This window comes from Podarcis gaigeae, assembly GCF_964106915.1.
Source record: "Podarcis gaigeae genome assembly, chromosome: 2".
NCBI lineage: Eukaryota > Metazoa > Chordata > Lepidosauria > Squamata > Lacertidae > Podarcis > Podarcis gaigeae.
The window spans coordinates 63,013,330-63,028,437 of record NC_139679.1 but is presented as its reverse complement, the minus strand read 5'-3'; the positions used below and the strand labels follow the sequence as shown (position 1 = coordinate 63,028,437).

The following is a 15,108-nucleotide window of genomic DNA, read 5'->3' as shown; positions in this document are numbered from 1 at the left end:
GACTGAAGGAAGCTCCTAGAAATGGTCTGGCAGGCAGTTTGCTTTGCTAGAGTCTCTCCTTTCAGTTATATGAACTGTTCCTTCTGCGCTTATCTCATTATACACCACTTTGTGGCACAGATGGGCAAGATGACCTGCCCAGGCTGAGCACAAGTGCTGTGTACCTTCCATTCAGAAACTGTCTTAGGGGTATATTGCCTGTGCTATATTATTTTAAGAGACAATGCTTTACTGCATAAAGGAGGGACCTTCAGGTACTGCTGGTGTCTGCAAAGCCCCCTCAATTTTCAAAATGTTTTAAATTTAGTTGTTTTATTTTAGGATGAGGTTGTTTGATCAGGAGTTACCTTTCTTTTGGAAGGAGGGTTGCCTGCCTTTATGTTGTTGTTGTTTTGACATTTAGGTATGTGCATCACCAGGTTTTCTTCTGTGAAATATTTTATGGTACCCACAACAATTTCTTAGATTTGCAAGTGTGCCCACTGGCCTAAAAAGATTGTGGGGTCCCTGGTATAGAGTGTCTTTTGAGGATCTGGCTAAGACTTTGTTAGAACAAACCCAAACCTCCAGAAGGTAAACTACTTAAGTTACATCTCTACTTTTGATTCCCTCAAGTCTTGTTCTAGCAGTGTAGGGCAGATTCTGCTTCCTCAGTCAAAAGCAACATGGTGTACGAGGACTCTCTGCCAGCTTACAATCCCAGGACAGCCATGGTGGCCACTGCTACACATCCATCTACACTCTGTTTGAGGGTATTAGTTCATTCTCCAGCAGAAGCAGCTACTGGGTGGTGCAGAACTGCTTTGCTAGCTTTCTGGAATGTGGGTCACTGTTGCTTACCAGGAGTGGGAGGGGCAAGGTGGCCAGGAGGTTGGTTTGGTGCAAACGTAGTGGCAGGATTGCCATATTTGCCCCCCTGGTGCATTTGCACTATGCCCATCTTCCTACTGTCTTGCCCCCACCATGTGAACAATGGTGATCGACGTGCCATGAAGCTCTTGATGTCCTTCTTGACAAGCCACCTTCATTATCCAGAATATATGGAGAACTTTGCCAAAAACAAGTAGAAAATGAAATTGTGCTCCTTTGAGATGTGAAGTATGACATGAGAAAGTGTGTTTTTTTTAGCAAGCTAACTTTAACTATATTTTTGTTCTGCTCATTTACAGTATCGATAGTGATGGGGATCCCTAGCGTCAAGCGGGAGGTGCATTCCTATCTTACAGATACCCTAAACTCTCTGATCTCAGAGCTCAACCAGCAGGAAAAGGAAGACACTGTCATTGTTGTCATGATTGCGGAGGTAAAGTTATCATCTCACCTCCGAATCCAGCTTTGATAACTCCGTATCACTTTATTGTCCATCTGACAGGGACTTGATGCTGATCCAGGAGCCTGCATGTAGTCATGAAACAGCAGGATGTCTCTCTCCACATGGCTGCGGGCCAACTTCTCCTTTGGCACAGGGAGATAAGTCTAACCTCAGGCTGCTGTCCGACAAGGATCATCGGGCACATCCCGCCAATGGGGCCCAGCGGGCTGTTTCCAGTGTGAAACAATGCTTGGATGCACTCAGCTGTAGAGGGTCAATATGTTAGCAGAAGGCTGCATGGCTGTTGCCAAGAAGGCACTTGTGTATGTCCCTTTAATTTAAATTGCACTCGGCTTGTTGACCTTTGCTCCAGCAGAATGCTAGGCAGCTGTTCTAAAAAAGGGGCCTGGTACAAAATTGCCTTAAGGGTGTTCTTTCAGGATCCTGTGCATTTGCTGCCACCCCCTGCTAGAGATCCCAAAAAGAACCTTAACTGAAAAAAATGCCTATGCATTTTGCTGTACTAAATGCCTCACATCATAACCAGCTTCTGGATTTGAGAGTTAGGATGACCTTTGCACATTAATCCGCTGTGGCCACTTTTTGTCTCAGGGTTTGTGTGTGTATATATTTTTTTCATGTAGCAGTCCCATTGGGATTATTTGTCTCAAGCTTGAAACAAATTAGTTTTTCTTGCTTTCCAGAAATCCTTTCTGCAAAAATAGCCTTCAGTAGCAAATTATTTCGAAGAGAACAGCAGCCCTTAATGACCCCTTTACTGATTCCTTTTTTCAGCATTTATTGATGGTATTTTTGTATGTGGAATTCCTTCCCACTTTGCAATTAAGCTGCATTTGAGGAGCAAAATGGCTGCATTTGAGGAGCAAATGGCTTCTTGTCCTAAAATGGGAGATACTTTGCTTAGCAGAAAGGAGAGCTCAGGGCTGCTTCACATCAGACCCAGTACAGAATATACTCCAGCAAATGGCGAGGCTCTGGAGCCCAGGAGGAGGCACTGCTGCTGATGTTGTTGCCACCATACCTTATGGGGCTCAGCTATGTGGCAACAGGAACAGTGTGGGGGCAAATACACTGAATGGAGTGCCAGATCTGTGCAGCATGCTTTAACTCATTGACTGCTGCAGACATGGGCAGGCAGTCTACCCTCAAGCTACTAAGTTGTCCACGGTGGGGGAAGGGCAGCCACCAGTAGGGGACCATTGAGACCCTCTTGCCCAAATTTCCCCCAAGACTGGAAGTTGGGCCTGCTTCACATATTTTTTTTCCTTTACACTTAAGTTGATCTGTAGTGTATCAAGGGCTGTCTGAGTCTCTCTTGCATGTCATGCATGCACTGGAAAGCCTCTGTGTGCCTTTGTTTCTTGTTTTGGATAAGATACTCATGCTGTCCTTTTCTTACTGCCTGGATACATGTTGTTGTTTTTTGTTTTCTTACAAATTATTCAAAGAAAAAATGGCATGTCAAGTAATTTTAAGGAGCTTGATTGGCATGCTTTGCCTGCAGACAACACATTTTAATGTCTCTGTCTTAGCTTTTAGCCAATGTTTGTGCATCTTGTGAGAATTTTAAGGAGATAGTAAACTTGAAATAGCTTGGATTTCAGGTTGCCCAGAGTGGAACTCCACTAACTGCTCCCTTGGGCATAAGAGGGGGATGCAATTTTTGCTGACTTCCCCATGCCTCTGCAGCCCCCTTTTTCTCCCCCAGTTCTGCTCTGGACAGTTAGAGAACCCTCTGGAAAAGCATGGAAAGTGGCATAAGGGGCTGCCAGGGGGAGGTTAAATTGGTGAACATCACCTCTTCTCTCTCCCCGCCCCCTTTTTCTGCAGGAGGTTCTGGTAAAACAAGTCACTTCCACAAATGAAAGAAGAATATCATTATATATGTCTTTTGAATGTGTGAGGAAATTTGAAGATCGGTTGCTCACCAAGAGACTATGGTCACATCCACACCCTACACTCACAGAGCTAACATTCCCAGCATTCTTGACAATATAGGATTATTTTGGGGGGGAACTGCTAAAGTGGCTGCTAAAGTGGTGTTGGCTGCTAAAGTGGTGTTGGGGTGCTTTAAGGCAACACTGAAATGGAACAGGCAGACTTCCTCTAAACTGGGTGTCTGATGAGGAAGTGCCTTACAGAGCAAGGCAAGGTGGCATTTCCTGAAGGCACATGTGTACTTCTCATTTTCTGATGCCAAGTTCTGAGGCAGTTATTTGAGCAGATGTGTGCTGCATCCATTTACGAAGAACATAAAGCACCTTGTCTTCATTTTGCTGTCTGTTTTCTTAGATCAGAAACCACTCCTTGTTTGGGAAACTGAAAGCATCCTTAGATTCTTCCCTCCTCCCCTCCAAATGCACTTTTATTGTTCCCTTAACATTGTTTCCAAGATGGTTCTGATTTGGGGCATAAAATCCTGACCTTTCATTCATTCATTATGTTGTTTTGTTGCCAGATCTCACTTTTCAAATTGCCTTATCTTGCTATTAGGAGTCCGCTGAGAATGTAAACGCATACTGCATCTTCTGAAGTAGGAAATTTAAAAATAAAGTGTATCTGCCAGCCCTTGGCAAGACTAGCAGCACTTGGCAACAGGACAGGCATGTTGGCATAAGTAGGGCTAGTAAGCATGATCTCTGAGGTGCAGAATATGCATATTGACAACTTCTTAAATCTGCCAGTGCTTATTGACTTGTACTCTTCAATTTTCCTTTGTAGACAGATCCACAGTATACAACAGGAGTGGCAGAAAATATCAAAAGCCTGTAAGCAGCATTCTTTATTACTATTGCATTCATCTTAGGAAAAATACCAATTTTTACTTTTAATTAAAAAATGAGAACAAAAGTGGGGGTTTTTTTTACATGTTATGTTTTCTTCCTGAGGAAGGTTTTTCTTTCTTTTTTTACTAAGCCTATGCATTGAGTTTGCTTGCTGGTTAACCTTTAATTTCCCCTCCCCTGTTAAAACAAGTTGTGAGTCTGCATCAGTCATGCCATCCATTTATTTCCCCTTTGTTTCTTAGATTATCAGGAGAGTCCTTATTTTGGAACAGCAGCATGGCCAGTATTTACGTTACTTGTGGGCTCCATGTCAGTTAACTGCTGCCTTAAGAGTTACAGTGGTCCTGGGCAGACAGTTCTTGTTATCTTCATTCTACAGCCTGTTCACAGCAGGAGAAGCGGCTGCTTGCCAGCAACACAGACCTCAAACCAAAATAAGGCTTAGTTCCAACATCAATATCCCTGCCATGATGTCCTTTGCTGCATTAGGGTTATATTCTGTCTCCCTGCTGCTCCTACCAGGTCTGCATCTGATTTCTCCAGAGCTCTATGTCAGCCTAATAGTTAATTTTCGTCTCAAAGCATTATGTGAGTTTCCTTTTGCAGTGTCAGGGTTCTTTCATCAATAAGTTGCTCAGGGCATTTTCTGGGGGGTTTTAAGGATTTGGATGGGAGGCTCTGGTGGGTTTTTTTTTTAAATGATTAGTGAGCTTGTAGAAGACACTGGGCAGGAATTAGTAGCATCAGTGCTCAGAGGACAGAAGATTTAGAAGATAATGGTAATAGAAGAGTCCCCGACTTCATTACCGCTTCTGCATTCTGCATGTTGCCTATTAATAACAGCAGCTAAGATCAAGACCTGGAAAAAAGGATGTGACCTACTAACTAAAGTTTTGCTCCCTGAGCAAATGAGAGAAGTGATGAGAGAAGGCTCTTGTAATAGCTAAGGTGGGAGTCATTGTGTTTCCAGTGCTGATGAAAAGTCTGTGGCTTATGTGGAGCCTGGCAAACTCCTTTTGGCTCTGGACGTGACCACACAATTATCAAGTCATTATAGGGCTGACTGTGTAATGGACCCCAATGAAATGGATGGACATTGTCTTGGAAAGCAGTTCTCTATCAGATGCCTCAAATGTTTCCCTTTTATCAGTTTAGCAATTTGATTTCCAAACACACATGCATGCAAGCGTGTGCATGCACACAAATGGCTTGTTTTAGCTCCCTTAAACTGAACAGGGAGAACCATGTGGGGAGGGGAAATACAGTGGTGGCAAATGCCATCTTTAGTTTAGATGGCTTAGAGGAAAAGCAATTGCTCCTGTATCAAGAGAACAGCTTTCCCAATTAGAAGCCACCGTTCAAATATTGCAGAAAGATGATTAATTGAAAGGAACACAAAGTTGTCAACAGGAAATAGCCACACACACTCCCCGCACCCCACAATGAGGCAGTGCGTAGACAGAAAGGCTACTTTTTTTATTCCTCAATCCCACTGCTGGTTCCTGTAGCCTTGCAATCACTTGATTAAGAAAAAGACTTACTACAGGGCACATGCTGAGACTGATTATCTACAGGCAAACACTGTCAAAACATGTATTATTTAAGGGCTGCCCAAAACACAGATGCTTTTTGGAATTTGAATGTGTACTGGTATGTTGATGTAACCATATGAAAAGACATTTAAACAAAGTGAAAAGCGAACGAGTCATTAATTGACCCTTGGAATAGTAGTAGTAGTAGTAGTAATAATAATAATAATAATAATAATAATTAATAATAATAATGCAGTAGCTCTGCCATGACAGGAAAAACATCAAAGTAGTTGACTTTTCTAAAGAACAGGGAGACAAAATGCAGTGATGTAATCTTTGTAACAGAATATTATATGTCACTTTGGCCTGCCTGGGGAAAGATAAAATGACTAACCAATTTAATGATTAAATATTGACTTAATGAAGATTCAGATCTGCTTATAACACAGATAACATCAGAAATAAAATGAATTGGGAACCTGTCTAGTCTAAACTGCCTTGGGCTCCTTTGGGAGAAAGGAAAGGACACACATTTAACCAATTATTTATTTTATTTACATCCTATTTACATCCTGCCCTTCCTCCTGAAGGGCCAGCCAGCAGACACAATAATAATAACACATTAGAAATCAAAACTAAATGCAGTTTTAAAACGTTCTAAAAACAGTTACAAACACTCTCAACCAAGTCCTACTCCAACACTCTGCATCATACAGACACACATGGCTGGTGGTCAGGGGTGAGGGCAGTTGGGAGTCCCAACAACATCAAGAGGGCTACAGGCCCCACATCCATGAACTAGGGGGAGGAGCTAGTACCCAGCTGCCTTTTGTAATGATCAGGACATTTAGCATGCAATACGTAAAAATTCACAGTAAACAAACAAGCAGGCAGACAAGCCCTCATACTGAGCAGCATTCAAAAGTAACGTTCATGTAAGAATGGGGCACAAGTGTGGTAGGAAAATCTAACTTCACCTTCCACAAGCTGCTGTGAAGTATTTGAGAAATCCAAGGCAGGGAAGTAAGCTTTTCAAAATGGCAACAATTCCCCCTGCTGCTGTTTCTTCTGTTTTAAAATAGGACCTGAAAGCACAGTAGCTCCTGTGGAGGTTTTCTTCCCCAGAGCTTTTAATGTCGTCCTGCCCTGTGGTGTGCCATGATTTTCAGGCTATTAATCGCTAGTGTTGGGTTGCATTCTCCTCTTTGCAGAAAGTGACAGCTTCTTCCTTACCTCTTTTTTTTTTTGCTCCCTCTCAGGTTCCCCAATGAAATACATTCTGGCCTTCTAGAAGTTATTTCCCCTTCTCCACACTTCTACCCAGACTTCTCTCGCCTCCGGGAATCCTTTGGCGACCCCAAGGAAAGGGTCAGGTAAGAGAGAGCCTGCTGACTGGATACCTACTGGCACTCTGTGTTCGCCTGCCCCGCCCCCCCCCCCCCACCATGGCTTTGTAAGGGAAGAAAACAGGCATTTAAAGGGAGCAAGTAGAGGTTGTTGGCTGTTGAATGGCCTGTACTTCTTTTCCAAAATGTATTTGCCTGAGCAAGCTGCTCCAGTTGTGAACAGCGCTGTTTCTCTTTTCTTGTGACTCCAATGGAATGTGTGCCTTAGAGCTAGTGCCATTATTCACACAATTGCTAATCATGTGACAGCTCTTTTAATTTAACATAAGCAACCCCCGCAGCAAAGGGTGGGGGGGGACACAACCCTTTGCCCCCACTGCAGTTCTGATCCAGATGGCAATTTGCATCAGGAAGGAAACTCCCACCGGCACCCACAGGGGAAAAAAATCTTAATGCAAATAGCAGCCAGAAGGGGGCTGGATAGAAAGCTGCCTTATGCAGAGTCGTTGGTTTATATTGTTGTTGGTTCATATTGGTTACACTGAGTGGCAGCAGCTCTCTGGGAATTCAGACCAAGGACATTCCCAGCCCTGCCTGGCTCCAGGGATTGAACCTGGAGCTTTTTGCATGTAAAGCAGGTGCTCTGTCAATGAGCTATGGCCCTTCCCCATGAAAGTAGGGACTGTAGCCGGGACAAAGGGTTAAATCTCTTACTCCCCACCCCTCTCCTCATGCTGAAGTTACAATCTGGACTGAACCGCCTCCCATGACTGTTCCGTTACTTAGATTTTTAAAACTACACGTTGCTAATCCCATGAATAACAACGGATGTCGTTGGGTCCTAATATCACCTAGAGTCCAAGCTAGAATGATAGCTATGCACTCAGAATAGATCTGGAACTCATTATGGTCTCAGAATGAGAGTGTACCGGATTCTGAATTCCCTGCTGAACTTGTGTTTTTCTCCATTAAAAGCACCTGCTGCCTGCCAGCAATGGAACAACTTTCTGCCTTGTGTGCCATTATAGCCTTTCTCTATTTTATAGGTGGAGGACTAAACAGAACCTAGATTATTGCTTTCTAATGATGTATGCACAGTCCAAAGGCATCTATTATGTCCAGGTAAGTTAAACATTGGCTAAAGTATAGATTCTGTTGCTCCCAGGAAGGAACATTTTGTCTGGGTCCTTGATCAAAACACAAAAGTATGTGTGGGAAGCCTCTGTTTTAGAAGGGGAGAGGGTACATACAGTAGACCATGTTGTTCATTATTTTGATCTGGCTCTTATGTGTTGCATTAAAACTGTTAATTTTAACCCTTTCTTGGGTAAGACCTTGGTGTTCTAACAGCAGTTGGCCAGATGAATTTTGCTAAGATTTAGACGGGGAAATGATCACTTTAACCTTCACAAGATTTGAGGGAGGGCCATAGTTAAGGGAGCAAAACATTTGCTTTGAATGCAGAAGGTCAGTTCCTGGCAGGGACAGGCTCCTGGCTGCAGGTCTGTGTTTACAGCACTGAGCCAGAAGGATCAATGGTCTGACTCGGTAAAAGATAGCTTCATATGTTCTATATCCTGAGTTAGCTGGAGTGGTAGAATGGGGCGTTATGGGTTTTTGTTTTTTTAAAAAAAGTATTTCAGCTTTGACATTATGTGGTCTTGACTTGGTAGCCTAACTGTGGAATCAGCATATTCTGCTGGTACCTTATTATGTAACATGACTTATGATAGCAGGGTCTATTTCTAATGTTTGCCTGCTTCCAATGGCTAGAAAAACAAGATCCGTGTTTGATTATGGGAATAGGTCTTTTCTTGTATAATGCTGGCATGCTTGGAGCTAATTGACCATTACTGATGGAGTATTATTCATTATTTTAGTTCGTTTAACAAAAACAGGAAACTGCTGGAAGGTTTTGTCTTCCTTATTAAAATCCTGTCCCTGGCTAGAGGTTTCTTCCTCCCATTTTTGCTTGTTGGACATGTTGTAGGGTAGAGTTTTTCTTCAGCAGAGTGCATGATCTGTCACAAGTACTGGCATCTCCCACTGTTTGTTTTGTAGCTGGAAGATGATATTGTAGCCAAGCCAAACTATCTCAGCACAATGAAGAACTTTGCTCTGCAGCAGCCATCAGAGGAATGGATGATCCTGGAGTTCTCACAGCTTGGGTTTATTGGTAAGGCTCCCTTCAACATAGCACCAACAGCACCTTCAGGTGCATTTTGCTTAGAGGAGAAACCTCTCCCAGAGGCGTGTGCCTCAGTGCTGTGCCTAACTCTGCCTGCAGGAGAAAGAAAAGCACCATCCATGTTCTCAGTTGTGCTTCTTTTGGCACAAATGGGACACAAAAGTTGTGACAGTTGCACTCTGGCTTCCTCCAAACAACGCAGAACACAAAGAACATACAGCAAAGCCAGCCATCTCTAGTTTCACTCTGCTTTTTTGTGTGACACAAATGTTTTATTGATGTGGCTTGTTAAACAGGCCAAGCGTCTTAAGAGGCTCTAGTTACTAGTTGGGAGGAGCAGCTGGTTCATGTGCATGCTTGTCTTGTGGAGATGGAAAGAGAGGTGTTAAGCAGCCCTGTACAGGGAAATTTTTAATGTTTGATGTCTTACTGTGTTTTAATTTGTTGAAAGCCACCCAGAGTGGCTGGGGCAACCGAGTCAGACTACTACTACTACTATGACTACTACTACTACTACTACTACTACTACTACTACTACTACTATGATGTTAAAACAGCAGAGATCCTTCACTGATTACAGGTGGAAAAAAAACCAGTCTTTCCTAGCACTCCTATTTGGGTGGCAACAATATTGGAAGGGATATGGGGGCACTGAATGCAACTGAATCAGGAACTGGAGAGATGGCCTTGAATGAAGCCTAACAGGAAAGGTTGCGTCAAACCTCCATTCCAATTAAGGAGCAGAGCAGACATGGCTCATGGAGATATAATAGTAGTAGTAGTAGTAATAATAATAATAATAATAATAATAATAATAATAATAATAATAAAAAATAATTCATTAGTAGTTTACCTTTCCTTCAAGGAGCTCAAGGTGGCTTACATAGTTGTCCTTCCCATTTTTTTCTCACAACAACCCTGTGAAGTAGGTTGGACTGCGAGAGTAAGTGGTCCAAGGTCACCCAGTAGGCTTCATGGCTGAATAGGTATTTGAAACCTGGTCTCCCAGGTACTAGTTCAGCACTCCAACTGGTACTCCACACTGGTTCTCTATAACTTAATCAAGGTTGGGTTAAGAAGTTTCCTCCTCATTCATTCATTTGCAGTGTTTCTGTACCGCTTTTCAATATCACCTGGGCCAGGGAGAGGGCTTTTCACTATACTGATGCAGCAAGTGAGAAGGCCCTTCTCTGAGTGGGTACTTACATTGAAACAACAAATGGTACCCCAAGCAGGATCTCATTGGCAGGCCATTAAAGCACAAGATGTGTGTTCGTTAGGTTCATTTGTAAGGAAAAATAAATCTGTTTCCAAAAGTTGTAGGAGGCAGACCTATTGCACTCTTAAAATGCAGGGATTATTGGCTGACTGACCTCTGGCCCTGCAGATGTTGCTGAGCTACATCTCCAGCCCCAGGCAATGAGCGTGGCCAGTCATCAGGGATGATGGATGTCATAGTTCAGCAACATCTGCAAGGCCACAAGTTAGCCACCACTGATTCGATGCTACATTTCTCCCTAGAATAGCACATATTGATTTTAGGCTGTGCCGGAGCAAATACAGCCCTCACTGATATGAGGCATTAACTTTATTTACAGTGTCTGACCTCCTACATGTCAGAACATGTAGCAAAATGTACTTCTGGCCCGCAGACCACTGTTTGGAGAACAGACTGGCCCCTGAGAACATAGAAGTTGGCCTAAAGTCTTGGTCAAGAGTTGTCTGTAAGAGCACGGCCATATGCAAGGGGTTAGCAGTGTGCCAGTATTAGATTCTGCTAATTGGCTCAGCATCAGCAGGCTGAATGCCTTTTTAAAAAGAAGTTCACATCTGTAGAGAGTACTCCAGGGCAAGGAAAGGGTTGTTTCTCTGATCCAACGTGCATTTCTAATTTTTCTTTCTTGTCCACACTTTCAGGGAAGATGTTCAAGTCTTTGGATCTCAGTCTTATTGTGGAATTCATACTCATGTTCTATAAGGACAAGCCCATAGACTGGCTCCTGGATCATATCCTCTGGGTAAAAGTCTGCAACCCAGAGAAAGATGCAGTAAGTTAACCCCAAATTAGTTGAAATGGTCTCCTTCTAACTTATGCAGATGTGCCTTTTAACGAAATGATACTGAAATTATGCAGGGATTCTGCAGTGGGTCTTTTTTAAAGTATATTGAGTCTCTCTTAAATTAAAAACTGAATTCTGTAAAGGATGGAATCACTTGTGGAGATGTTAAGGAATACTGGGTGTTGGCTGGAGGGGATACAATTTGTGGTTCCTAAAAGCTATTACAAGCCACAGAACTCCTCCCTCTGGCATGCTGTGAGATGCTGCCCCAAACAAGAGAGTTCCTGGCACTGGAGAGAGATGAGCTGGTTTGCATTGCTTTGATGCAAAATTCTCTCCAATAAAAACACATCAAATAGTTGGGTAATGAAGTAATTCTTGCAACTGGATGCAAGGTAGTCTGAAGATAATCATTTGTGATATCATACTTAATGCTTGCTTATTCTTAAGAGACAACATTTAGTACCCAGAGTAAGACTCAGATACTGCCTATCTCCTTGCCTGGTTCCAGTCTACCTTTAGCACCCACACGTAGCCTTTTCTGGAACAAACAAAGCTTTTTTCACTCACCCCATAGCACTTAACACTCAGGGAAGACCAGCAGTTGCCACAGAAAGAAATATCTACTTTCCTAAAGAGACACTTTGCTTCCGCTGCAGCTGAGGCTGACTAATACCTGGTTTGCTGGGTGGACAGTGATTTTCCCTGGGCTGGGATTTGCCTTGTGGTTTGCTCTGTGTCAATATAATGAGGTGTTGCTGGTGTTTATCTTGTTTTCAAGGCCTTGAACTAGAACATAGTTTCAATGTCACTGTGCATCCACCTTCGCTTGCCTTCCCCTTCCAAATTCCCCCCTCCCGCCCCCTGGCATGCTTTCCAGGGGATCCTGAGAGCATCTAAATCATTGTCTATTTTAAAATGTAACCTAGTTCCAGCATAGATTTCTGGCTCCCACTCCTGCTGCTTGCCTGATTAACTCTGCACAACAGTCTTTTAAACCAGACTTGCTCTTGTAAATCCTGCTGTGTAGAATCAAATTGGTAACTTGTAGGATTTGTCTCCTTGATTGAAAGTTTGCCTGACCTGAGGTTTAGTGGTGAAATGCTTTGCCTGATCTGAATATCTCTTCCTTTTGTCTGAAAACCAACTTTTAGAGTTCACCCGCTGTAGCTGCTTTCATTAGCTGCATCGGTAACAACTATAAGAAGGCACAAGGCAGAGAGCGGAACCGCTCTTGACTGCTGTGTCCCACTTAACATCAGGCAGGAAGGAGCCCTCTGCTAGCTGCATTCAGGAATTCTCTCATGAGTGGAGCCAGGTTTTTAATTTTCTAAAGTAATGAGAGCTGGATTAGGGGATTATCTTGGAGCAGGGCTTCAGGGAATATGCCTGCAATGCCAAGTGTTGCAGGTAGTACAAATGGTTTTGCGAAGCAACCTGTGTCTGTGAGAGAGGGCTGCCTTCTTACACATATTAGGTAGACAGTTATATTGGCAGTGGACCCACAGGTGACTGCCATTCCTAAAATGTGCAAGTTCTTGGTCTTAAAAAGGCCTACCCAGCGTGATTTGTGAGTTCTATTGTTATTGTTTTCTGTTATATTTGTTTAATAATTTCCTAGCTAAAGATTAATTTAGCACCTCACATTGATAAGAATGTACATCCAGACCACCACTTCTTGGGACCAGCCATAAAGTATGTCACACCTCAAGAAACGAGGGGGGAATGCAAACGTGTGACAGACCGAATTTTTGTAGGGGACAAAAATGGGGCAGGGGTAGGTGATGCCTTTAAAAAAGGTCAGAGAGTGACATGGTGGTTTGGGCGGATTTCATTTTGCTTTGTCTTTTGCTGTCCTAGTCCTCCTAATGGTTGCCTGTTTTCCTTCACATAAAATTGCAGGCTAAGATTTTAAACATGTTTTCCTTAATAAATGCTGGCATCAGGCAATCACACCTTTTATACACCCATTTGCCATTTACCTCATGAAAGGGAGGCAGGGCAAGGCAGTGGGGAATGACCTTGGGAAAAGATAATAAAATAGTATTCTTAAGTAGGCAGGTTTAGCTTATTCTAAGAGAAATTAGCAAGTGAAATTAACAAGGTGAATTAGCTCAAGGGTTCAGCGGCATACACCTACAGACTTTTAAAAGAGAAAAAAGCCTCTAGTGACGGAGGAGGAAGTGTCGATAATGAGTAGACAAGAAACAGCTTCAGACTTGCATCTAGACAAGTTTTGTATATTAGGAAGGTGGTGGTAGAAGTGAAAGTGGTATTAGGCGCAGATTATACCTCCTTTTCACAATACTATAAGTAAAAGAATAGTCTGCGCATGCGCCAAATTCAAAAGCTTATTTGCTCAGCGCTTAGTTTCTCCTTCATGCCTATGTGTCTCTGTTCTTCATAAGTCTCCTACGTGCAGCATATTTTCATTCACAAATGTATTCTCAAACTCTCCCAGGTGACAGAGTTGGGCAGAGGATTTTTTTGTTTTTAAGAAAAAGTGCCACAGATTTGCTTGGTACCACTCTAGAGTTGATCAAAATTTTCTCTTTTACAAACTGGTGGTAGAAACAGAAGGTGGCTCAGTTTCCTCTTAGCTGTGTAGAGACAAAATGAGACAGTTGCAATGAACATCAGCAAAATAGTATTTTATGAACAAAGAATACAAACATATGAAGTTGGGAGGAAGGCCCATGATTTATCCCGACAGCTAGTTAATTAATTTAACAGTAATGACACATTCATGAGACTACACCAACCAGAAGATCATAGCGTCCTGCCGCCCAAGGCTGCCTCTTTCCCGAGATCAACAATACACTGCTACTCAGGCTCCATATAAACAGCCAAGCATGTATCAACAAAACGAAGGGCAAACAGGTGTGCACAAGTTTATATGTTTATACTAATCATTATGTTCCTAGTGAGATCCTAACCCATCCACTTCCCTTAGAGTTGAGTCTAGCAGCCTGGCTCAGTTGAAATCCAATTAAAGAACACATTCCTGAGCTGTACTTCATTCTGACTCACTAGTGGTGACACCAGAATTGAGCTGGACAGCTGATCTCAATCCATATCCATCATCTTTTAAACATTTTTAAGAAGTTGCAATACCAGTCAAGGGAAGATAGTGGTCCACTCGGAACTAGACCATACCAACTTTGGTGTAGATGAAAGCATACCTGTTTTAAGTGTGGCAGAAACATTTTATACACACATTTGCAGCATTCTGAGGTATTTGTTTTCAGGGTAGTAAATATGTATTCAAAATACTTTCACAACACTTAGGCTGTGTACACACTATACCTTTAAAGCATGTTCAAAGCACATTCTATCTCTCAAAGAATTCTGGGCATGGTCGTTTGTAATTCTGTGTAGGGTAAACTACAGGGCCAAGAGTTCTTTGAGGGATAGAATGTGTTTTAATGTGCTTTAAATGTAATAGGAAGGATTCAAATTACAGTCATACCTCGGAAGTCAAACGGAATCCGTTCCGGAAGTCCGTTCAACTTCCAAAACATTCGGAAACTAAATTGCGGCTTCTGATTGGCTGAAGGAAGCTCCTGCAGCCATTTGAAACCACAGAAACCCTGCCAGACGTTCGGCTTCCAAAAATAGTTTTCAAACCAGAACAATCACTTCCGGGTTTGTGGTGTTCAGGAGCCAAAACATTTGAGAACTAAGCTGTTCGAAAACCAAGGTACGACTGTAGTGCAGTGGCAGTTTTGTAGTCAGCGCAATCATTTCAGCTTGCCCCATGGAACAATACTCTCTGTCTCTTCCTCTACTCCACTCTTCTGGGGTTGTCTCAACACGCCCCAGAGCCCATTTCTGGAGGATTACAGGAGAGAAGCCCTGTTGTG

The 15,108-nt window shown here is 42.8% G+C and overlaps 1 protein-coding gene across 1 annotated transcript in view; it reads left to right on the top strand.

The window, feature by feature from the left end:
* The window catches only part of MGAT4B (alpha-1,3-mannosyl-glycoprotein 4-beta-N-acetylglucosaminyltransferase B), a 76,174-nt gene that overhangs the window by 48,404 nt on the left and 12,662 nt on the right, over positions 1 to 15,108 (top strand). The window contains exons 4-9 of the mRNA XM_083728518.1: positions 1,170 to 1,303; positions 4,055 to 4,101; positions 6,911 to 7,024; positions 8,044 to 8,119; positions 9,059 to 9,173; positions 11,103 to 11,233. Of these exons, the coding sequence (XP_083584644.1) occupies positions 1,170 to 1,303; positions 4,055 to 4,101; positions 6,911 to 7,024; positions 8,044 to 8,119; positions 9,059 to 9,173; positions 11,103 to 11,233 (617 nt within the window). The remainder of the gene's footprint in view (positions 1 to 1,169; positions 1,304 to 4,054; positions 4,102 to 6,910; positions 7,025 to 8,043; positions 8,120 to 9,058; positions 9,174 to 11,102; positions 11,234 to 15,108) is intronic.